We start from the raw sequence: 24567 nt of genomic DNA on the forward strand, positions 1-24567 counted from the left end.
AGCTGACGCAGTATGTCTGTGAACGATGTCGTTCAGGCATATCGCTGGTATGCACTGACCAACGCTCTCAATTGTTCGGCCAATACACCTGTCCCACATCATTTACACCTCCACGTACCTGCCTCACATCATTTACACCTCCATGTACCTGCCCCACATCATTTACACCTCCGCGTACCTGCCCCACATCATTTACACCTCCACGTACCTGTCGCACATCATTTACACATCCCACGTACCTGCCCCACATCATTCACACCTCCACGTACCTGCCCCACATCATTCACACCTCCACGTACCTGCCCCACATCATTCACACCTCCACGTACCTGCCCCACATCATTCACACCTCCCACGTACCTGCCCCACATCACACCTCCCACGTACCTGTCCCACATCATTCACACCTCCACGTACCTGCCCCACATCACACCTCCCACGTACCTGTCCCACATCATTCACACCTCCACGTACCTGCCCCACATCATTCACACCTCCACGTACCTGCCCCACATCATTTGCACCTCCCACGTACCTGTCCCACATCATTTGCACCTCCACGTACCTGCCCCACATCATTTGCACCTCCACGTACCTGCCCCACATCATTTGCACCTCCACGTACCTGCCCCACATCATTCGCACCCCCACGTACCTGCCCCACATTCACACCTCCACGTACCTGCCCCACATCATTCGCACCTCCGCGTACCTGCCCCCCATCATTCGCACCTCCGCGTACCTTCCCCCCCATCATTCGCACCTCCGCGTACCTGCCCCCCCATCATTCGCACCTCCGCGTACCTGCGCCCCCATCATTCGCACCTCCGCGTACCTGCGCCCCCATCATTCGCACCTCCGCGTACCTGCGCCCCCATCATTCGCACCTCCGCGTACCTGCGCCCCCATCATTCGCACCTCCGCGTACCTGCCCCCCCATCATTCGCACCTCCGCGTACCTGCCCCCCCATCATTCGCACCTCCGCGTACCTGCCCCCCCATCATTCGCACCTCCGCGTACCTGCCCCCCCATCATTCGCACCTCCGCGATCAATTGATCGGCCAATATATCAGGTGCCAGTCGGCCAGTGTGTACCAGCGATATGGCTGTGAATGATGTCGTTCACAGACACATCACTTTGGCTTTGCTGCACAGCCGATGACAGATATTTCTGTCCATCGGGCAGTGTGTACAGACGGTCTGCCGACAGCCTGTACACTTGCATCAAAGGCCGTGGGGAGGGGGGTGGGAGACGACACCTGGCTAGCAGGACCTGCAGCCAGAGACAGATGATGGACGTTCATACACCCCGACTGACCATCATCTCCAGATATCTGTTCAATGTGTGCCCAGCTTAAGAAGTGACATTGGAACAGTGCACAGAGGTGGTTTTACTGAACCAGAAGGCGGAGCAGGGATGGGGCAAAGTACTTCTATTCCCCGCTCCCTCTCTCTTTACTCTTCGAGGGGTCCATGCAGGGCTGCCAATAGGAGCAATGAGCCCCCTGACAATTCGGCTGACCGCCCGTACACACAGCACAATGCCCCCAATATATCTGCAGATGATGGTTGTTTATACGCACTGAATAACCATCATCTGGCAGGGGGGGTGTCACGCCCCAGGGCTGCCACTTCAGTTGTCGTACACACAGCATGACGCCCCAATATAATCTGCAGATATATTGGGCACCGACTGCGCAGCACAGCTGACGCAGTATGTCTGTGAACGATGTCGTTCAGGCATATTGCTGGTATGCACTGACCAACGCTCTCAATTGTTCGGCCAATACACCTGTCCCACATCATTTACACCTCCACGTACCTGCCCCACATCATTTACACCTCCATGTACCTGCCCCACATCATTTACACCTCCACGTACCTGCCCCACATCATTTACACCTCCACGTACCTGCCCCACATCATTTACACCTCCACGTACCTGCCCCACATCATTTACACCTCCACGTACCTGCCCCACATCATTTACACCTCCACGTACCTGTCGCACATCATTTACACATCCCACGTACCTGCCCCACATCATTCACACCTCCACGTACCTGCCCCACATCATTCACACCTCCACGTACCTGCCCCACATCATTCACACCTCCACGTACCTGCCCCACATCACACCTCCCACGTACCTGCCCCACATCACACCTCCCACGTACCTGTCCCACATCATTCACACCTCCCACGTACCTGTCCCACATCATTCACACCTCCACGTACCTGCCCCACATCACACCTCCCACGTACCTGTCCCACATCATTCACACCTCCACGTACCTGCCCCACATCATTCACACCTCCACGTACCTGCCCCACATCATTTGCACCTCCCACGTACCTGTCCCACATCATTTGCACCTCCCACGTACCTGCCCCACATCATTTGCACCTCCACGTACCTGCCCCACATCATTCGCACCTCCACGTACCTGCCCCACATCATTTGCACCTCCACGTACCTGCCCCACATCATTCACACCTCCACGTACCTGCCCCACATCATTCACACCTCCACGTACCTGCCCCACATCATTCACACCTCCCACGTACCTGCCCCACATCACACCTCCCACGTACCTGTCCCACATCATTCACACCTCCACGTACCTGCCCCACATCACACCTCCCACGTACCTGTCCCACATCATTCACACCTCCACGTACCTGCCCCACATCATTCACACCTCCACGTACCTGCCCCACATCATTTGCACCTCCCACGTACCTGCCCCACATCATTCGCACCTCCCACGTACCTGCCCCACATCATTCACACCTCCCACGTACCTGTCCCACATCATTCACACCTCCACGTACCTGCCCCACATCATTCACACCTCCACGTACCTGCCCCACATCATTCACACCTCCACGTACCTGCCCCACATCATTCACACCTCCACGTACCTGCCCCACATCATTCACACCTCCACGTACCTGCCCCACATCATTCACACCTCCACGTACCTGCCCCACATCATTCACACCCCCACGTACCTGCCCCACATCATTCACACCTCCCACGTACCTGTCCCACATCATTCACACCTCCCACGTACCTGTCCCACATCATTCACACCCCCACGTACCTTGGCCAATATATCTGCCAGAGTGTACACAGCATTAGAGCTGCAATTGCATTATGTTTTGGGCTGGGAAAAGCAAAATGTAACAGAAAACAACTGTAATTACATACCATTATAGCACAGCTGAAGAGCGATCGTGGACCGAGTGCAGCAGGAGATACAGGAGCCAGATAATGAAACTCTAGTTCTTAGAGGAGACCAAGCTGTCACTGTAGTATGCGAGCTCCGTGCGAGACTGCCCAATGCTTTCAAGTAGAAGTCATTTAATAGGCAAAAATCAACCTGGTTTTGCCTTTTAAATAACTGCTACTTTAGAACTTCAGGCAGTGTTGCACGGAACTCTCAGGTGCCTGCAGGCCGCAGGCTATTATATATACCCCAATTATTCTATTACATATGAGACACTGACGTTACAATTCATTCTCTGCTGACAATATGTCCGAATTTTTACTACTTGTCATAATGTGGTTTTTGGTTGGGGATGCTTTGTAGTTGTAAGCGCTAGCTGCAGACGTCCTTACAGGGTGGGGACGCTTCGGGATGCCTGAGTGAATGGTCGTCAAGGCTGCCGGGTTGGTTGGAACGCAGACTCCTTTATCCAAAGAATCGATCCTAGCCACGGGCCACTAGCCAGCAACCAAATGTTTACTGTTACTTTTATTAATGGTTTTAGAGGAATTACAGGATTTTGGGAAAGGGAAGATTTTTTGGCACCAATTTCCACAAATGCCAATAACAAATGTACATGTTTGAATTGATCCTGTCTGGTGTCCCTATCTATAATAATTATCTCCCTAGTGCTTGATTGTGTTTTTTTTTTTTGTTTCACTTTCTTTTATTATTATTATTATTATTATTATTATTATTATTATTATTATTATTATATTAACCCAGTGCAATGCTTGCTTAGATGTTTATGCGCTGGCCGAGCGTATAATAAACTGCTAGAGAAAAAGACATGCGGGCAGTTTCCTAAGGCTTCACCAACATGTTATTAATCAGCCAGACGAGGTGTAATCGGCACTAAGACCACATTTCTATTCTCTCCATCCTAAAATGGGGGCGAGCAGAAATTGTCAAAGTCGACCTTTTGGGCATCCAAACTGCTACACGGTACTTTAGACAGGTTTGGCCACTTTACCCGGTTCACCCTAGTGCATTTGGGCGTGACAACCGCAGCACTCGCGCCCGATTGGAGAAACAATTAAATAGCTCAATTGGCTGCCCATTTCTAATGGGCGCCCCCAAATATCATTGAATTTCCTTCGTTAGATTCAGGACTCACCCTAAACTGTAATACAATTGCTAATCTAGGGCCTGATTCAGAATTGTACGCAGCGGGAATGCAATATTATGTTAATGCTGCAGGGGGCATCATATTTAAGTAGAAGCCTCCTACTGGCTTCTGTGAGCCACTGCTCTGTCTGAAGACACAACTATAGGATCACTATTGGCGATCTGATTGTCCCTCAGGCTAGGCACGTTGGACGTGTACACCATTGTTTTTATTATGAAATTCTGCATCTGTTTGTCACGACTACCTCCCCAATTAAAAAAATTACAGTTGCATCCAAGATGGCCGACTTCAAGATGGCTGCCATACTGGTGACATACCCTAAAAAGTTATGTGTAGACACTGGATTAATATTTCCTTACTTATTTCCTTTTTCTGAGTGTGTTTCCACACTTATGGACCACCCTGCAGTGTAGTTAAATATTTCACAGCACTCTAATACAAAGCTGATTGCTTTCATGTAGTGTAGGGTTATCGGTGGAACTACTAGTCTAGCGTTACCGCTAGGCTGTTTTAGCGGGGCGCGGCGCCCTGCCCTCTTTCTGGAAGGCAAAAAGCGCCCTGCCCTCCAGAAGGAGGGCAAAAAGCGCCCTGCCCTAACAGCCTGCGGGAACCGTCTTCACCCGCGGGTCGCAGTGTCCCGCGGGTGAAGAAATGTGCGGTGACCCGGTCTGTAGGGCTTGGGGGCTGCCCGGCGTGTCCGTAAGTGCCGGGCACGCCCCCAAGAGTGACGAAAAGGGGACGCGTCCCTTTCCGATGACCACACCCCCTCCTTCGGCGCGCGCACGGACATGCCCTCTCTAGTTCCGGCGCCCTGCCTCGCGCCGGAGCTAGAGGGAACACTACTAGTCTCAGCATGCTTTCCATAATAACCTGAGTGTCACAATTCCTATGTCTGATCTTTGTCAGAACAGTGGATCATTTAGACCTAGTTACAAGAAAAGTTGTCTCGTGAGTTTAGTGGCTCTCTGCTGCAAGAGTAATTTTCACTTGGTGCTGATATGGGGCCTGATTTAGAGCCGGACGCTCTGACCAGAGCGCTCGCTCTGAATCAGGGCCCTCCTCCATTAAAATGGAGCGTCCTCCTGGACGCTCATATACGAGCGTCCAAAAAGATGGTCGCGATGGTCTTGACCATCGGACTTGCGACGGAGACCCTGCGGTAGGGTCTCCCTGCCACAAGCCCTGGAGTGATGTCACTAGTGATGTCAGTGGGGCCGGCTTTAGACGGTAGGCGTTCCCATGGGAACGCCTCCGTCTGGCAGGCTTGCCCCCGGCACGCCCACCAAAGGGGGCGTGCTGTCAATCAACATCGACGGCACGCCCCCTTTGGTGCGAGACCCGGAGCAACAGCTTGGCTGTCGCAGTCCGGGTCTCGCGCATGCGCACGACGGAGCTCCCTCCGTCGTGCGCATGCGCAGTGGGCAACATCGACCCACTTGCGAGCATACTGCCGCTTGCGAGTGGGTCTGAATGACCCCCATGGTTTCCTGGTGTCTTACAATTGGTATTTGTCCTGTTTGTGTCCTTGTCTTGGGAGTTGCTTGTTCCAAAGCTGTATTAGCTAATGGGTAATTTTCCACCTCCCATCACTTAAATGGGAAATTGCCTCTTTATTAAAGAACATATTTAATGTAAAAAGCTTGTGAAGACACTGACCGGCCCTTTTGGAGTTTTTACAGTGATTTAACAAAGCCTAGCTATTGATGCTTGATGTCCTGAGAAAAAAGTTATAGTTACAGTAATTTTGTCACTGTTTATTATTTATTTAGAGCGTGATCTACAGCGAAATACCACTTCCTGCACTGTACGTTGGATGGAATTCTCAGTATATGCTGTCATTCCATCAATTTTCCTGTTTACACCGTGCACTCGTACTGTTCCACTGAGTATACCCTCAGACAATGCCATGTGAATAAACTGAGTGGATTTTATACATTAGATTTTCCCAGTTGCTTTTGCCCTACTGTGTATTATCTTCTAGACCAGTGTTTCCCAACCTCGGTCCTCAAGGCACACTAACAGTCCTGGTTTTAGTGATATCCATGCTTTAGCACAGATGGTTAAATCAAAATAACTAAGGTACTAATTAAGTCACCTGTGCTCAATTATGGCTATCCTTAAAACCTGGACTGTTAGTGTGCCTTGAGGACCGTGGTTGGGAACCCCTGTTCTAGACTGTTGTCTAGCTGCAGAATGTAAAACCCTCTGCACGTCTATGCTTCGATTTCATGGTGGAGTTGTATGGATTTCCTGGATGCTCCTCTTCAAGTTTATCTGTTTTCTACAACCATTTGATCATCAGTTTTTTTTTTTTGTTAATTTCCCCCCTATAATGTAATGTCTTTAAAATAAAAGATTTACAAACCAGAAAAGTGATTCACCAAAATACACTGAGCATTTATAGGTACAGTCAGAGTGAGCAGCTCTGCTTAACAATTTAAGATTCTGAGTCTCACGCATACGTGGCCACGTTTCCGTCTGGCAATGCCCACTATTCTTACATTCTTCTGTTCGCTGCTGTCCTCATTAGCATGGGGACTTGCACCAGCTCTGTGCCGGGTACAAATGAACCGGCTGAAACGGGCATCTCCTTCCGCACACTACGAATGAGCGCAGAAGTCAGCTGACGCCCACAAAACGCCCTTGACACTCCCATACGACAGAATAGTTCTGTGCGACCACCCAGGAACATCGATATTGTGGTCCATAGACGAACGGATCAGTCCGTGCGTACTAGCGACCTCCATGTGGGGATACCTGTTCTGGCGCATGAGAAGAAGCCGATTTATAGTTTGTAGACAAGGCGATCCCATTACAGGACGGCGCTGGAAGACCCAAGTGTTCTGGATAATAGATCCCATTTCTGTACCCAGGTGATCCCAGCCAGTGCACATTAGATGTGCGCGGTGTCGGTCAGTAATTACACACAGGACATGGTGCATATTGAAGATAAATGTTGTATGTTAGACTCTGATCCTCTCATGCGCGTCTCCTGACACAAGATCTTTAGTAAACCGCGCTTGATACAGACCGGTCAGATCTTTGCCTCATATCCTATTTTCTCACTCAGAAATTTCACACATCCTCTGCAGCTCAGTAGAGGCACTAACCACAGCCAGGGTGCAGATTATAAACACCAGCTGGCAGAGGCATAGTATGTATATGCTGCCCCTTCCGTGCTCCAGGTGGAACCATCTCTTACTGATGCCTCGAAATGGCAAAGTGTCAGCCTATAATTTGCTGCACTGTCACCTAGACACTACTGCATGTTACACGGACGTCCTCTAAATAAACATGATACGTCTCTGTGTGTCACACGTGTAGTTTGTTCCAGGGCATGGTATAACACAGCCTGCCACCTCCCAGGTATATTAAATTACAGGGAAAAACCTTTAACTGCCTTGTAGAAATGTCTGGCCGCAAAAATGTCCCTCTTGGATTGCTCAATACGTCTCCCCATCCCGGTTTTACTCCTCGCGTACCGCATAATTTGGATGATTGAACATTTACAGTTATTTAGTGCTGCTTTGACATTCCACCGAAACCACAAAAGATAAGTCCAGTATCCTCACTCAATGACAAGCCGCTGGAGGCCCACCAACATCTTTAGGACATTGATACAGGCGAAGATGCTGTCATTCCAGCTGCTGTGATTTCACTGCCCGGTGTATGAATCCACCAGTCCATTAGGCACCATGCAATTCTGTTGAGTAAGCCTAATAGCCACTGGGGGCGATACAAATGTTTTTTTGGCGCCCGGCGGAGCAATTCTATTGGTGCTCCATTCGGGTGCCAGTGCTACACGTGTGCACCCAAAAGCACGGTATTTAGCCATGTACAGCAGCTAATCCCATCTAAAGTCCTGCTTTGCACACCCAAGCAGCTGACTTATCGCACGTTTCTGCTCGCCTTCCCGGGAGGCTGCGAGCAGAAATGTGTGCCGCTGCGGCTATTCACACCCGAAATGAGGAACAACTGAATTGCTCCATTGGGCGCCCAAAAGAAATAGCTGCGGCTAAAAGAATTGAATCGTCCCCCACTGTGTTTACTAATAGACAACCATCCCAGTAATATCTGACCGCACAGACTCTGGTACTGCGCCTGAGGAGCGTATCGGCCATCTTCCTGAATATTACTGGGGAGATGGCGCTGCGCAGGCGGGGAGACCCACTTGCCTGAGACGGTAAGGTGTGTGGGGGCGACCTGCTCAGAGGATGGGGGCCAGCTGCACATGGGCCTTCTCGGCCGCTAATACGCTCCTGATCTGGACACCCTTTTTGTTTGGCCATGTCAGCCACACCACTGGCAGGTGCATATAATCCAGCATACAGCCTTCCAATCTCCAGAGTCACACATTAGCAGAAGGGTGGGTCGTACAGAGGAGCTCGGTCAGCGTGGCACCGTCATGGGAATACCCCCTTCACCAACAATTCAGTTCATCAAATTTCTGCCCTGCTTGAGCCGACACCAGTCACACCTGTAAGTGCTGTCATGGGAAGTGGAGCAACAACAGCTCAGCCAGGAAACGTCAGCCACACAGGCTCACAGAACGGGACTGCCAAGCAATGAAACGCGTTGCTGGTAAGATCATTTGTCCTCCAGCACGGCACTCACTACTAAGTTTCAAGCGGCTCTGGAAGTAACGCCAGCATAGGAACTTTATGGAGGGGGGCCTCCATGGCCGAGCAGCGGCACACAAGCCCTAGACAACCATGTGTAATGCCTTATGTTATCTGCTGTGGTCTGCCACTCTCTGGAGCAGAGGAAATGCGTTCCCTGGAGTGACAAATCTCCCTGCACCTTCTGGTGGACAGTCTGTGTTTTACAGATGCCAGGAGAAAGGTTACTGTCCTATTGCTTACTGACAACATTTAACATTTTGTGAAGGAGGAATAATGGTGTGGGGTTGTTTTTAATGGTTTAGCCTGTACCCCTTGGTTGCATTGAAGCGAAATCTTAACGCTGCAGTATACAATGACAACTTTGTAGTAGGTTTGGGGAAGGCTCTCTCAGCATGACCATACCCCTGTGCACAAAGTGGGGTCCATCAAAAAATGGTTTGGTGTGGTAGAAAGTGACTGGCCTGGAACTCTGACTGCGAGCCAGACCTTATCGTCGCCAACGTCACTACTGTTCCTGTAGCAGATTAGGGGAGATTCACCGCAGACATGCTACAAACTCTAGTGTACCCCTGCCCAGAAGAGTGAAGGTTATTTATAGCAGCATTGGGGGAACAATGGCCATGGTTTTTGAATGAGATGTTCAACGATCACGTATTGGTGCGACCGTCTGCCGTCTGGGTTCCTCATACATTTGGTCATCTTGGCTACTTCTGTATGTAGTTTGGATAATAAAGTCATCTCTCTGCCATTCTTAAATTGAACATCAGCTAAGAGGCGTGGAAATGAAAATGTATATAATTCCAGTATTTCACAGCATAATTTAAATATTTTTTTTTATAAATGTTCATTAAGACATGCAGGCTTAAGTTATCCAGTCACATAATCTATATGAATACTTGCATGTATTGCGGTGTGTGTGAGTGCTGTCCAAGAATTAGCTTCAACAGAACTGTGCCCCCTTGTGGTCATACTGTCATGAAAATAAAGTTGAATGTTTGTCTTTTTTATTTTCTCTCCTGCCTGCCCTCATATTGGACATCTAGTAGAAAAATAACTTCCAGCCTGCTATAATATAGCAAAGCCAAGAGTGAGTAAAGTACTGCCGACCATAGAGCTTATTTCACTTTACAACTGGGCTGTGTGCTTGCCGCTGCAGCTGCCCTTGCTGGATAGCGGGCAAGGGTTCAAGGTTGAGCTAAGGACAGTCTTTGCCTTGGACGGATGGCAAGATTAGAACATGTCCTTTGTTATGTTCCAACTTTCCCACCTACAGAGTACAACCGTTCCCCACTTTCATGGAAAGCAATTAAAAACTATTACAGAGGCAGGAGTAGGGAAATGGGAAAACCTCTCCCCGGGGAGCTGTGACGAATTTCACACTCCCGTGTCTGCCAACCGCGCCAGGCCTAACTGTGTTCTCGCCAGTGAAGAACATGGAGATGGCTAGAAGTGTATGGGGATTTTTAATATTTTCTTCATATGTAGTCAAACCCTGAATATAAGGACGCCCGCTGTAATCAGTTATGCAGGGTAATCTTATTTCTTTCAATCCTCCCAACATATCCCCCCCCCCCCCCCCCCACCCTTCATAGGCAATTTGTTTTCTTAAATTGCTTCTCAAACATGTTCCACAGACCAGCCATTCATCTTATAAATTACAGTATTGTATTAGTTTGGGTGTTTCGCCCACTGGCACGCTCTTTTGATTGCCTTTCAGAATTGATCTTACGTTACTTTTGTAGAGTGAGAGCGTGCGTTATAGGTATAAAGTATACCCTCTACCCTAGCTGCTGCCAACTGCATTACATCACTCATCATTCAATGACTGTTATAATAACTTACGTGCCGTATCCTGTACATATTAATTTTTTATTTTCCGTGAGCTATACCATTGGCATCTTCCTAGCACTTCTGTACGTCTTACATACTGTGTTTAATGAGCTACTTGCTCCTGTAAAGCCCACTTGATAATCATGTCAGCGGCATTATAAATGAAGTGATTATTCTTTTTATGGTGAAAGCCAATCGGATACGCCATCCAAACCTCCATTATTACACCTCGTACCAAAGATGCTGCTTTATGTTTAAGGGATCTATGGGCCTGATTCAGAGCCGGACGCAATTAGCGCTCGCTCGTCTTGAAAATAGGGGTGGCTATTCAAATGAACCGTTCGCTGTTTGCGGTCTGTTCACGCCTCTAGGTCTGAACGAGCAAACTAAACTTGCGGTCGTTTTTTGGGAAACTACGCCCCCTGGCCGCTCGCATCCTACGTCATGTCCGCTATTTGTTAGATTAATCGAGTACATCGACCAGGGTATGAACTGCTCGCTATTCTTGGGGTTGGTTTTTGCTACCACAATCTTGCGAGCAGTTCTGGCTATAAAATAACCCAGTGACGTGGTCAATGACGCTGCTGTATTAATTATGCACACCCATAAAACGCCTGTTTCGACCTTTAAGCACGCCTGCGATCGGATCTCCACTCCCCGTTTTCAAGCACCTTCCCCTGTTACCACCCACATACGCCTCATCCTGTCACTCAAATTAGCAGGCATTCGCTATTTTGCGAGCACACGATTTTCGACCGCACTGACTGGTTCGCGCATGCGTATAACGATCCGTACGCATGCGCAGTTGGGCAAACATCGCTCGGAGCGAACGAGCTGCCGCTTACGAGTGGCTCTGAATCAGGCCCAATGTACTAATAAGCGCGGACCAGCCGCGATTATTATGTACCTAACTCGCCAGGGATATTTTCATTTTTAATAAAAATATCCCAGCTATGTACTATGGGGAAGTCGCAGGGACAGCGGTTGCGGCCACCGCTGTCCCCCATGAGTTATATTCCCAACAAAGTGAAAGACATCCCCGGGACAGCGTCAGCTTTCGGAGCTGGCCCAGGGGCTGCGGGGGAGAGATCGAAAGATCTCTCTCCTGCACCTGGAGCCCCCATAGGCTCACAGTAGTTTACACCACCTGCATACTTACCGACATTCAGCTCCCTCCTTCCGGAAGGGAGCTGAATGTCTGTTTCAGGCTTCTAATGCGGGGGGCGTGGCGCAGCGATGATGTGGTATTGGGGGTGGAGCCAGTGTGCAATTGTGGCCCTGCCCCCTCTTTACACTTTGCCGAGATTAATGGCATTGTGAAGCAGTGGGCGTGGCCACGATAACGCCAATCAGTGCAGCAAATCGTGAAACCCCCCCTCCCTGCCCCTGCTGCGGGGGGTGGGTGATGCGGGGGGGCTGCAATGGGTCAGATCGTAGGCCCCATTGATAATAGTGGGGACTGCGATCTGCAGCGGTAATTAGCACTTTGCCCGAGATTTCTGTAAAACATCCGGCATTATGCTTTTAGTACATAGGTTCACTACATACAATTATGCAGAAACTGCAGTTTCTGCATAATTTTATGTAAAAAACGGCTTGATACATAGGCCCCTATAGTACAGAGTGGGGGACACAATAATATACAGTATATTCCCTTTAAGGCATGTCCTCACATGTATGGGGGAATTCAGTTGCTCCCAGTGTGTGACCGGACATCCTAGCGCTGTCAGGCTACGTACATTACCGTCTATGGCGGTAGACAGCCTTTGCTAATTTTCCTGCGCACCTCCTATTTGACGTGAGAACAAATTAACGGAGATGCTGGTCGCAAAGTGCTGCTCTAAAGCACGGTATATAAATGGTTAAAGGGTAAAGCAAGGTATTGAATAGAATATCTTGCTGTTTTGAAGTCTTTTTGTTAACCTAAGTCAGTAGCTTTAGAAGTGAGAGTGACTTTGTGGCAACACTGAGGTATTCCATGCAGCCAAAGGCAACCTGTGGCTCTTGAGCTATGGTGGAACTACAAGTCTCAGCAAATTCCACCAGACTTTCCTAAGCCTGGGGTAATAAATAGTCCTCATTTTTGGTAAGGGTTGGACTGGAATTAGTTCTGACCTAGTAATTACTGTGATGAGTCTTTTCTTCTGTTCATGAGTTGGATTCGGAGACTTTATTTTCCTTCCCTCCCAGATGACTGCGTGATTCACGTCCTGTTTCTGACTCTTTCCTGATTTGGGACAGTAAATGGTAAATGTGACGTTTTATTAAATGGAAGAGCGTCTGAGATCAGTCACACAGTGTATACGTGCACACGTGATGTCAGCGGAGACTGACGGGGAGCATTTATTAGCTGCACACTTCCTGTTTTTAAAGCCATTAGCTAGCACTACAGGAAGCCACTGAGGGACTAAGATGGCAGATCAGGAAGAACAGTATTAACACTTGACATGAATATATGGAATTTTGTGAGAGTGTATGGCTCTTTTACATGTGCGTCTGTAAATGTGGCCAGATACTGCAGCTTCAATGCTGTGCTTGTATTTTATGTAGTGATGAGCGGTTCAGTTCTTTTTTTTAGCCAAATTAGCGCACGTTCGATCAATTGATCGGCCAATATAACAGGTGCCCGTCGGCCAGCGTGTATCAGCGCTATGTCTGTGAACGACGTCATTCAGACACATCGCATCGGCTCTGCTGCACAGCCGATGGCCGATATATCTCTCCACCGGCAAGGGTGTACCGGCGATCAGCCGATCGCCCGTACATGTGGAGGGCTGCCGATCACTCCATCTGCGGATATATCTTTGTAGTGTGTACACCCACCTTTAGTGCTACAAAGACTTGCCTCTTTGTTTTACTATTAATGAGCGTTTTATTAGCTGCAGTTTGCATGATCTCATTGTATGATTGACACGAGTTTCCAGATTAACAACTTCTGCACAAAGGTTTTACAAGAGCCTGAAGTGTGTCTGATGCGGCATCGATCTTGTAATACTTCACCTGTTTTACCTTATCTTTATGAGGTTGGAAGATTAGATTAAAGTACCATATTCCTGGCTCCTGTACAAATTATACAGTGGTTAGAAGCTGCTTCATCTGTGTAACATGCCCTGGGGCAAATTTTAATTACTTTCTGCCTGCCCCCTCTTCACTCTATCCACCACCACTATATGTGTCCCCCATAACTAGCACACATAGATTCAAAGTATTACTAATATAAATATGTAATAGACAAGCCAGTTATTAGATCCATTCTATAGTATTCATTCTAGAACCCTGCACCTGGGGTGTCGCTCTCTTCTGTGGTGCTTTTAGCACTCTCAGCTACTGCAACATACTGCTGAGAAACAGACCAGAGTGTGCTAGAAGCACCAGAGCAGAGCGTCACAACCCAGGCAGGAAAGAGGAACTGCATGGGTTGTGAGAGTAGCCGGGTGCTAGAATGAACACTTTATCTACTAGTGCTGCCTTGCATTAGATGTCCGAATCTGCACTCTTGTTTCTGCCTTGGGTGCCCAGAAATGCTCATCTAGCCTGCCTAAGGCTAAGTACACGTCAGAACGTGTATCCCAGCCGATCTGTTGCACTATGGAAGGATATTTTGGGCGGCACGATCTGGTGTACGACCACCCTTCAATTCCGCATTCACCTGCATGCGGTCGTCAGCGTGGTCGGCCTGCCTCGCGTGCAGCACATCCGATGGGACGACCTCGCTGACAAAGCACATGAACGCGCGGTTGAGCACTATGGGCGGAATTCAATTGTTTTCTCGCACCTGAAATCCCATCTACAGTGATAGGAGATCGCGGGGTGAGATTCAGTTGATTAGAATGTCGTGCTGATCGTGTCCTATGAGGTCGGGTTTAGCCACGTAAAATGGCTACCCCCGAACAAAAAGTGCTGAGTGCGATCGAGGAAAGTGCCGTTTGGGCGCCCAAACGGCTCACTTTTACCCATTTCAGCTCGCAACTTCTGACCTATGTCGTTCCAATTTGCCTGAAAATGACACATTGTCCAATATATTGCCTAATGTGTACCCAGCCTAAGCATTCTGCATTAATGCTGCATACAGCGCGTCTATAGCCAAGAGCTGAGTCCTCCCCCAGGCTGTTGTCTATAGCTGCTGTCTCATTATATGAAGATTGCGGATAAACGTTGTGAGACTCAGGGATATATTTACTAAAAGATGATTTTTGGTAAATTTGGTGTTTTAGGGTCTCTCAATCGGACAATTACTAACAGATTCTTTTGTTTTACATTTTTTTTAATTATCTAAAAAAAAAAATCATCTCTAAGTGAATGTGAGATTTAGACCCTGAAACACAAAATCGACCCAACATCCAACCAAATCAATTTTCAGTAAATATACCCCATAATCGCACATTTACTAACATGATTTTTGACATTGTTTAAAAAAAAAATTGTAAAAAAAAAAAAAATCATCTGTTACTAAATGTGCGATTTGGACCCTGAAATACAAAATCGACTAAAAGTCAACCAAAATCGACCTTTAGTAAATATACCAGCCAGACCCATTTTGGTCTCTATGATCATTACGCTGCTGTCCCTCTGTGTCGCATTGTAGTATTTTAGCGCTTTATAGCTGGAAAATAAGTGTTCCTCCATTGTAAAGTTTCCTTTCTGATCTCCTCAGAGCTGGAAAAGGCCGCACGCTGTATTCCTGGCTTCGGAGTGGAGCTGACTGGTGGACGTGGACTGGCACCTTGTCATGCCCGGTGGAAGAAGGGGTCCTAGTCGGCAGCAGTTGAGCCGTTCAGCTTTGCCTTCTCTGCAGACTTTGGTTGGCGGTACTTGTGGCAATGGCACAGGGCTGAGAAACAGGTAGGTCATAGACCAGACGGAGAGCTGGTCCTCTGACACAAAGCCAGTCATAATATTAGTATTTTTATTATACTTTATGGGGTCAGCAGCGCCTTGCAGAGTGCAAACACAAAAGGCTATAAAGAGCATAACAATCGAAACAAAATAAGCACGTAAGACAATTTACAAACAATCATTACCACAAAACCAGGCTATGGAGCGCTGTAAGGAAGGGGGAACCCTATCGAACCCTATTACAGGATTTAAGCAGCAGCACATCATGCACCCTTCCACTTACTGTTTGGCGGGCGCTGGGTGGGAGAGGGGGTGAGAGAATGTGAGCCTGCAATGCTGGACTCCAGTGCAGGGTGGGCCGAGGTGGATGGGGCTGCTGGGATCCTCCGTCCAGCGGGTGCAGCTCCCTGCAGTGAGCATTTCTTTTGCTCATGGCACTTCCGCTGGTTGGTGCCAGCGTACTCTTCTGTAACTCTGCTCAGCCCTGGGCCCTAACTTTGAGCTGGGTAGAACACTAGAGGGCCCTGCTTGTAAGAGCTTACAATCTACACAGTTAATGGGGACACACAGGGGTGATACAAAGAGGATGCTCGGAGATCACAGTAGCGGGCGAGTGTTCTTCCACCCGTATACTGGATATGGGGTGACGGTCGGTGAACTCACTGTGTCTTGACGGGCAAGTCGGAGGTGAGCGGGAAAGGAAGCCGTTCAGCACTCAATAAGCCTGTACCCAGCGATGGGTGAGCACATAGAGGCACGCAATGGGACGTGGAGAGGAGACAAAGTACACTGGAAGCAAGGACAATGCTGGGGATGAACATAAGGAAGGAGGGCCCTGCCTGTGACAGCTTACATGTTAAGAGGAGAGGGGAACTGGGGAGAAGGGCAGGACAGTGACGGCGAGGAGGTTTAGGAGGAGGGATTGGTGGCTCTGATGAAAGTTTTATTTTTTTAGTGAATGTTAGAAGCTTTTGTGAGGAAGTCTGACTGGGTGAGGGGCCTGTTCCAGAGGTGGGTCTGAGCGGGGGGCCAGTGTGAGAGGAGGTAGCCAGGGTGAAGTTGAGGTCACAAACCCCGGGTATAGTCCTTGTGTATGAATTAGGGAGAATATCTACAGATTTGGAGTTGGAGATAAACAGGTTTAAAATGAAACATTTAGGTTTGTATGAAGATAAAATGAAACAAAGCTCTTCTTACCATGCCTGTGTTACTCCAGTATGGCTGGTACCCCTGAAAGCTACTGCTTCTAATCTCCTGATTCATCCGGGAGGGGGTGATGCCGCTTCCCCGAAGTGTGAACTTTAGAAATGGAGAAATAATCACAAAGGGACCCATCATTGGGGAAACAGAACTTTCTATTCCATCTTGCACTGGAGTAATCCCATAGCCACGTTTGTCTGTCTTCCAGGAATGGTAGCGCAGTTGGCCTCTCCGCCCCTCCGATAACTGCCTTGATCACCCCTGAGCCGGTACGTCACAGCTGCATTCCTGACCTGCCCCTGGATGGGAGCCTCCTCTTCGAGTTCCTCTTCTTCATCTACCTTCTGGTGTCACTTTTTATCCAGTACATCAACATATATAAGACGGTATGGTGGTACCCCTACAATCACCCCGCCTCCTGCACCTCTCTGGTGAGTCCCACTGTCCGTGTTATCCTGAGAAGGACTAGATGTCAGACGTTCGTGCCCTGGAACATAGTCTGTATTTTGAAAATCTAATAAAGTGATGAAAATATTTTTTTTCAATATAAAAGTAATTTACTATATTATGAAAAGTCACCTATACAGAAGAATACGGTTCTGGCTAATATCACTTTTAATCAATGTTTACGTGCTGGATTTTAAGAACATTACACAGACCTTTTTTTGTAGGACGTTCTTTTTGGGATGTGCAATGTCCGGGAGGCCATTTTTATTAAACAGTAGTTGCTTATTTGCATATTATTTCTAGGGAACTCATAAAAAAAATCTCCTTATTGTTTTTGTTTTTTTCATTCCTACAAATGTTTTCATGAAGTAGCGCATGTCTCTGCAGATAAATGTGTCACCAACTGGGAGTTGTCTGTTGTTCTTGCAGAATTTCCATCTCATTGATTACCATCTGGCAGCTTTCATCACAGTAATGTTAGCTCGTCGCCTGGTCTGGGCCCTCATTTCACAGGTGAGTACAACATTTGGAAAAATAGGCACATAAGTGGGTCAACTGAAATGTTAACGATATGAGATTCGATGCATCCTTCAGTTTGCCAACTTCTATAAAGCATATAGGTAAAGTGTGTTGCTCTGAGTAACCCTGACTTTCATATGAAAGTTTGCTAAGGCAAGGTACACACCTAAATGACCGGCAATTGTGCCGATGTTCAGGGCATCACCCTGGACATCGCATGATTGCCGGAACACACTTTAAAGATTTAATGAAAGACGGAACAATCACCTCATTCACTTGTACAGGCTCACATGCGATATCGTATGATTGACTGTGCAGCACGGCCAATCGCACGATATCGCATGCGACCGCAGGTACGCGCAAATTGGGCATACACACTGCACGATATGCCTGATTTGTCGTTCCGATTTGGCTAAATCGCCCAAATCGGACCGATATGGTACAGGTGTTGTGTTTTTTTTTTTTTAAACAGTCAATTAGAAAATACTTCTACTTATGCCACTTTTCCACCAAAATCCCGGGTCTGGCCCTGGATTTGGAACACTGGGCCTAATTCAGACCCGCTTGCGAGCGCTCGCAAGCGGGTCGATGTTGGCCAAGTGCGCATGCGCACGACGGAGGCGGCTCCGTCGTGCACATGTGTGAGACCCGAATAACGACGGCCAAGCCGTCGTTATGGGTCTCGCACCAAAGGGGGCGTGCGGTCGATGTTGAGTGACAGCACGCCACCTTTGGTGGGCGTGCCAGGGGTGTGGCTGCCCAGTCGGAGGCGTTCCCATGGGAACGCCTACCGTCTGGGGCCGGCCCCACTGACATCACAAGTGATGTCAGTGGGGGTGCTTTTGGCTCTGATAGAGCCAAAAGCACTCCAGGGCTTGCGGCAGCGAGATCCTACCGCAAGGGTCTCGTCGCAAGCCCGATGGTCGGGATGTTCTTGACCATCATGACCATCATTTTGGCCGCTCGCTATAGCTGTGGGTCAGGGCCACTGTTCCAAGCCGGGTCAGACCTGGGACTTACACCGTTCCCACTGTGGCACCGACCCGATATATTCCCGGGTCAGCGTCATTCACACTGGCGCAGTGCCGGCGAGACTCCAACTCTCCCCAGAACACCAGACCGGAGCATACCGGCGACCTGCGGAGGGGGAGAGGAGGGAGTTATTCTGGGATGGTGTCCTATGTTACAGTTGTCACCGGTGAGACTGGTAGGGAGGGATTGCAGCCTCCCCGTATGAAGCGGGGTTGGGGTAAAAACCGGAACGGTCCGGACCATATGGGGGGCTGTAATCTCTCCCTCCCCAGTGACCAGTGTCACACCTTCCGATATTACCCAAACCCCATGCTGTAAACGAGTCCCGGGTTACCAGTTTACACTGAGCTTTACCCGTTTCTTATACGCATAAAACCCTGCTTCAGACCCAGGATTTTTTCCTAGGAGCCTTTTCCACTGAGCCGGGTTGACACGGCAATAACTAGGGGATTTTGCAGCATTGGAAAAGGGGTATAACACCCAAGGCTATTAAACAAACTACACCAACATATAATATTTTATCTTATTTCAAAATATCTCCCAGCTTAACCCCTCTGCTCTGCAGAAAATCTGCGTCTTTCATCCACACTCATTACCTGCTCCTATTCAAGATTACAGGACTTTTTTCGGACTGCACCAACTGTATGGAATTCCGTCCCACCCCCAACAACACTTTCTTCTAGTCGCCTGACCTTCAAGCGTTCCCTGAAAACTGATCTCTTCAGGCAACTTTTGAAATTATTGGATCCCCTACAAAACCTCCATAAGCTATCCCACCAAATGACATCCCCTCTATACAGACCACATAGATTAAATATACATATTTTTTTCTTTCGTCACTTTCACATCCCACTGACCCTAGGTCAACATCGCCATGTGACTGGGTCATACAGCCCACCAAGAGCCTCTGCAGTCTGGCAGAACCTATGTGCAATATGTTACCTCTGTCTGTTATTACCCAGTCTTGTTTTATTACTGTATGTTCCCAATTATAATGCACAATGGAATATGTTGGCGATATGTAAGGAAGTGTTAATAAAGAAGTGAGACGTGCCTTAGATCTTGACAAATGGCCAACATTATGCCAGACTGGTCAAAACACTTAGAAATCAAAGATTTTGGGCTTGTGCTGAATAGAATTGATCAACCTGTATAAGGAATAGAACATTGATAGGTCATCGTTCAGAGCTGCCATGGTTTAGGCCTCTGTGCTCCCCCCACCTCCTCTACTACCCTTTTAGTTAATTCAAGCATGCACTGTAGAGCAGTGGTTCTCAACCCCAGTCCTCAAGTAACATTCTCCCCCCCCCTCCCCCCCCGTTTCCACAAGCAGAAATCTTGAAAACATGACCTGCTCCGGGCAGGGCTGTAGAGAGCAGACACGGGTACTTGGGGGTGTGGCCTAATGTTAGGAAGTGTGGCCACGTCTCTACAAAAAAAAGAGAAAAGTTTGTATTTACGGCGTTGCTCAATCCACAGGGAGGCGCTGTTGTGCCCCTCAGCCAGGAGCAGATTAAGGAGGCTGAAGGCGCGATTAGTGCGATTGCTCCCCCCCTCTCACACAGCCAGAGGAGACTGCAGCTGCTCAAAGACAGCAGCTTCCCGTCACCCACTGCAGCTTAGCATACAGCAGCGTGTGCTGGGCCTGGGAGACACTGACAGGTAAGGGGGAGGGGGCAGGGTGGGACAAGCGGCGGACCCAGTCCCCCTACATCAGGGCTGAGTAATTAGTACCCGCTCCCCCCCCCTCCTCTCTCGATGCCAATGGGTACTTTAGGACTGGATTTGAGAACCACTAGTCTTAGAAATAATGTGGGCCAGCGGTACTCGCGCCCGATGGGAGCAACAATTGAATAGCTCCATAAAGGCACCGAAAAAAACAATTGAATCTCGCCCATGAAGTCCATTTTGGAGGCATTTAGATATTTCCCCTTTTTTAATAGACTATTGTCTACCTATTATTAATAATCTTAATAGAATGTAGTCTCCTTTAAATTGGATCTCCACCTTGGAACAATTTCTCACCATAAGTGGTGCCCCCTCCATATACCACCAGGGGTGATCCACAGTTACACCCACCCAGAAAATGAGTGTTGCAGATTTCAGCCCGTTCGATGAGGTTCTGTATTTGGAACCCAGAAGTAATCTTCTGCTTCTGATTGGACAACAGTCGCTGTGCCCAGGAAGTGGGGGCTGGAGCACTGCTGTCCAACGTGTGGTGGCAGATTACTTCCACGTTCCCCAGGTACTGGACCCGTTCTAGAAAAATATAATGTAATCTAATCATGTAGTCTAATGACTTATCCCCTGGTTAATGATGATGTACTCTCTGCTTTTCTACTTCAGGCCTCTCAGGTAGCATCGGCATCCATGATTTTTTACAGCGCTATGATTGCCGCCCGCCTGGTCCTGCTCACGCTGTGCGGGTGGGTGTTCTGCTGGACACTTGTCAATCTGTTCCGCAATCATTCAGTTCTGAACCTCCTGTTCCTGGGCTACCCGTGAGTTCCCTCTTCCTCCTCTTACCGTCCTATGTCCTTACACCTAGAGCACACAGCAAATGTCATAAATCCAAAGGTGAACCTGCATAACCTATGGCCAGAGAATGCTAGACGGTCATATGGTTATGATGCTGATCTAGGTGATACAGAGGTACTAGGGTTACTGGGGGGGTGAGGTCTCCCAAATAAAAATAATCGCGTTTCTTCCATAAATTGCTAATATTTGAAATTGTTAAGATGGGGGAGAATTTTTTTTTTTTTTTTACACATTTCAATCTTAATAGAAATTTCTGACCCGGAGTCTGAAGAAGCTGATAACATAGGACAGTAGCTTGCATTAAATTACACAGAATGCCAAATTTCTCCGGCTCTTCCAAGGTATGGAAACAAAGTCAGCTTTGTGAATGGCGTAATTATGGGATTGGGCTTGGGGAATGGGTTACACGGGTACTTGGGTGGGGCAGATATAAAGCAAGGATGCAGGTTTTTGTAGACCTTTTACAAAACACGTTACTTATTGGAAAATAAGTATACTAATAATATAGAATATAAAAGTTTCCATACATTGACAGAAGTTGGTATGTTTGCATATGTACATTTGCTGTGTAGTTGAGTACAAGGTGCTGCTGTGGCGAGCTTCCAGTGTGATGAGTGACGGGGGTTTTGTTGTGCTTAGGGTAAATATCTTCCCCCACAGTGAAATTATCTGTAATATGCACAGCTGTGATGAGTCCCCGTAACCTTTGCAATACTGTATATCTGTGCGATTGTTACTGTTCATTCTTTGGTATAAAGTAACTTGCATTTTACGTTTTATTGTCCTTTTAAGTTGAATTCACCATAAAAATTGAATCCACCATACACTGCTAGGCTTAGGGAAGACCGGATCACATCTTTACAAATGTTACTGCGGAGATGGACTATTAATTTTACCCCCCTGTGTTTATATCTACCCAGGTTTGGGGTGTATGTACCTCTCTGCTGCTTCCACCAAGACAACCGCACCCAGCCTCTGCCCACAGACTGCGGCTACCTCGTGCAGGACTCATTAGTGGAGGACGGTGCTAATGGCGTGGCCAGTCTGGTCAGACCCAAAGACTTCCTCTCTCTCCTACGCGAGTCCCTGAGGGAACAGTTTCATTCCCCTCCTTCCATTCCGTCCCACAGCTGCCCGCTGTCCCCAGACCTTATACGCAATGAAGTGGAGTGTCTGAAAGCCGACTTCAACCGCAGGATCAAGGAAGTCCTGTTCAATTCCCTCTTTAGTGCCTATTACGTGGCTATTCTGCCTCTGTGCTTCGTCAAAGTACGTCTTTATGTTGTTAATCAGCGCTGATTAAATATGATGAGTGGAAGTTTTGCCCATAATAGCAACCAATCAACTTCTAGCTACACCCTCCCCCCTTCATATGCTCTTTTAGAACACCCCCCAGTTTTTTAGTTGCCAGGCAGTCGCTTATGTCCTCTGATCATAATTCAATGAATTGCAATTTATTGATCACTTTTGTACTGCATAAATCATCTTGAAGTTTCCAACCTATCTACTTGTGAGTTGAGCTCTCTCCCCTTTATAATTATTAAGTTACTTATAGTGCAGCATATTCTGTTGTGCTTTACAATTAGAAACAAACATTAATAAAACAAGACTGGGTAATAACAAACAGACATAGAGGTAGGAAGGCCCTGCTAGAAAGCTTACACTCTCTGTAGGGAAATAGGCATTTATACACAAGGTTAGTTGCTACCTATTGCATAAGGGTCCAGCAAGATTGCAGAGGTTCTCGGTGGGCTGTATGGTCCAGTCACACAGAGGATATGAAAGTGAAGACAGAGAAAATACGTTTAGTTATGTGTGTACTGTATAGAGGGGATGTAATTGGCTGGGATTAGTTTATGGAGGTTATGTGTGTACTGTATAGAGGGGATGTAATTGGCTGGGATTAGTTTATGGAGGTTATGTGTGGACTGTATAGAGGGGATGTAATTGGCTGGGATTAGTTTATGGAGGTTATGTGTGGACTGTATAGGGGGGATGTAATTGGCTGGGATTAGTTTATGGAGGTTATGTGTGTACTGTATAGGGGGGATGTAATTGGCTGGGATTAGTTTATGGAGGTTATGTGTGGACTGTATAGGGGGGATGTAATTGGCTGGGATTAATTTATGGAGGTTATGTGTGTACTGTATAGAGGGGATGTAATTGGGTGGGATTAGTTTATGGAGGTTATGTGTGTACTGTATATAGGGGATGTAATTGGCTGGGATTAGTTTATGGAGGTTATGTGTGTACTGTATAGAGGGGATGTAATTGGCTGGGATTAGTTTATGGAGGTTATGTGTGTACTGTATAGAGGGGATGTAATTGGGTGGGATTAGTTTATGGAGGTTATGTGTGTACTGTATAGAGGGGATGTAATTGGCTGGGATTAGTTTATGGAGGTTATGTGTGTACTGTATAGAGGGGATGTAATTGGGTGGGATTAGTTTATGGAGGTTATGTGTGTACTGTATAGAGGGGATGTAAATGGCTGGGATTAGTTTATGGAGGTTATGTGTGTACTGTATATAGGGGATGTAATTGGCTGGGATTAGTTTATGGAGGTTGTGTGTACTGTATAGAGGGGATGTAATTGGGTGGGATTAGTTTATGGAGGTTTTGTGTGGACTGTATAGGGGGGATGTAATTGGCTGGGATTAGTTTATGGAGGTTATGTGTGTACTGTATAGGGGGGATGTAATTGGCTGGGATTAGTTTATGGAGGTTATGTGTGTACTGTATAGGGGGGATGTAATTGGCTGGGATTAGTTTATGGAGATTGTGTGTGTACTGTATAGAGGGGATGTAATTGGCTGGGATTAGTTTATGGAGGTTGTGTGTGTACTGTATAGGGGGGATGTAATTGGGTGGGATTAGTTTATGGAGGTTATGTTTGTAGCGCTGGAATTTGATAAGCTTGTCATTTACCTTTATGGCTCAGTACATCAGGACTATAAAAACGTTAATTCTTAGCGCTGACGATATAAAGAATACGCTAGTGGACATACTTATCTTTTTTTAAGACAAAGCAGGTCACAAAAATTCACTTAAATGAAAGTAGAACTGTAGTCTAATAGGACATTTCTTATAAAACCCTTAATGTCTCACAACTATTAAAGTCATGTAGCTTCCTCTTTTGAA

At 47.6% G+C, this 24567-nt stretch overlaps 1 protein-coding gene across 2 annotated transcripts in view; it reads left to right on the plus strand.

Moving 5' to 3' along the window:
• Positions 1-24567, plus strand: part of TMEM39A (transmembrane protein 39A) — a 42410-nt gene that overhangs the window by 13139 nt on the left and 4704 nt on the right. The window contains exons 2-6 of one of the 2 annotated variants that reach the window (XM_088465000.1): positions 15509-15696; positions 17099-17321; positions 17767-17850; positions 21235-21389; positions 22347-22695. In XM_088465000.1, coding sequence (XP_088321126.1) covers positions 15584-15696; positions 17099-17321; positions 17767-17850; positions 21235-21389; positions 22347-22695 — 924 coding nt within the window. In that variant the 5' untranslated portion in view covers positions 15509-15583. The remainder of the gene's footprint in view (positions 1-15508; positions 15697-17098; positions 17322-17766; positions 17851-21234; positions 21390-22346; positions 22696-24567) is intronic. The other variant, XM_088465001.1, reaches the window with a different exon arrangement.

This window comes from Taudactylus pleione, unplaced genomic scaffold (assembly GCF_031769625.1).
Source record: "Taudactylus pleione unplaced genomic scaffold, aTauple2 ptg001784l, whole genome shotgun sequence".
NCBI classification, from domain to species: domain Eukaryota; kingdom Metazoa; phylum Chordata; class Amphibia; order Anura; family Myobatrachidae; genus Taudactylus; species Taudactylus pleione.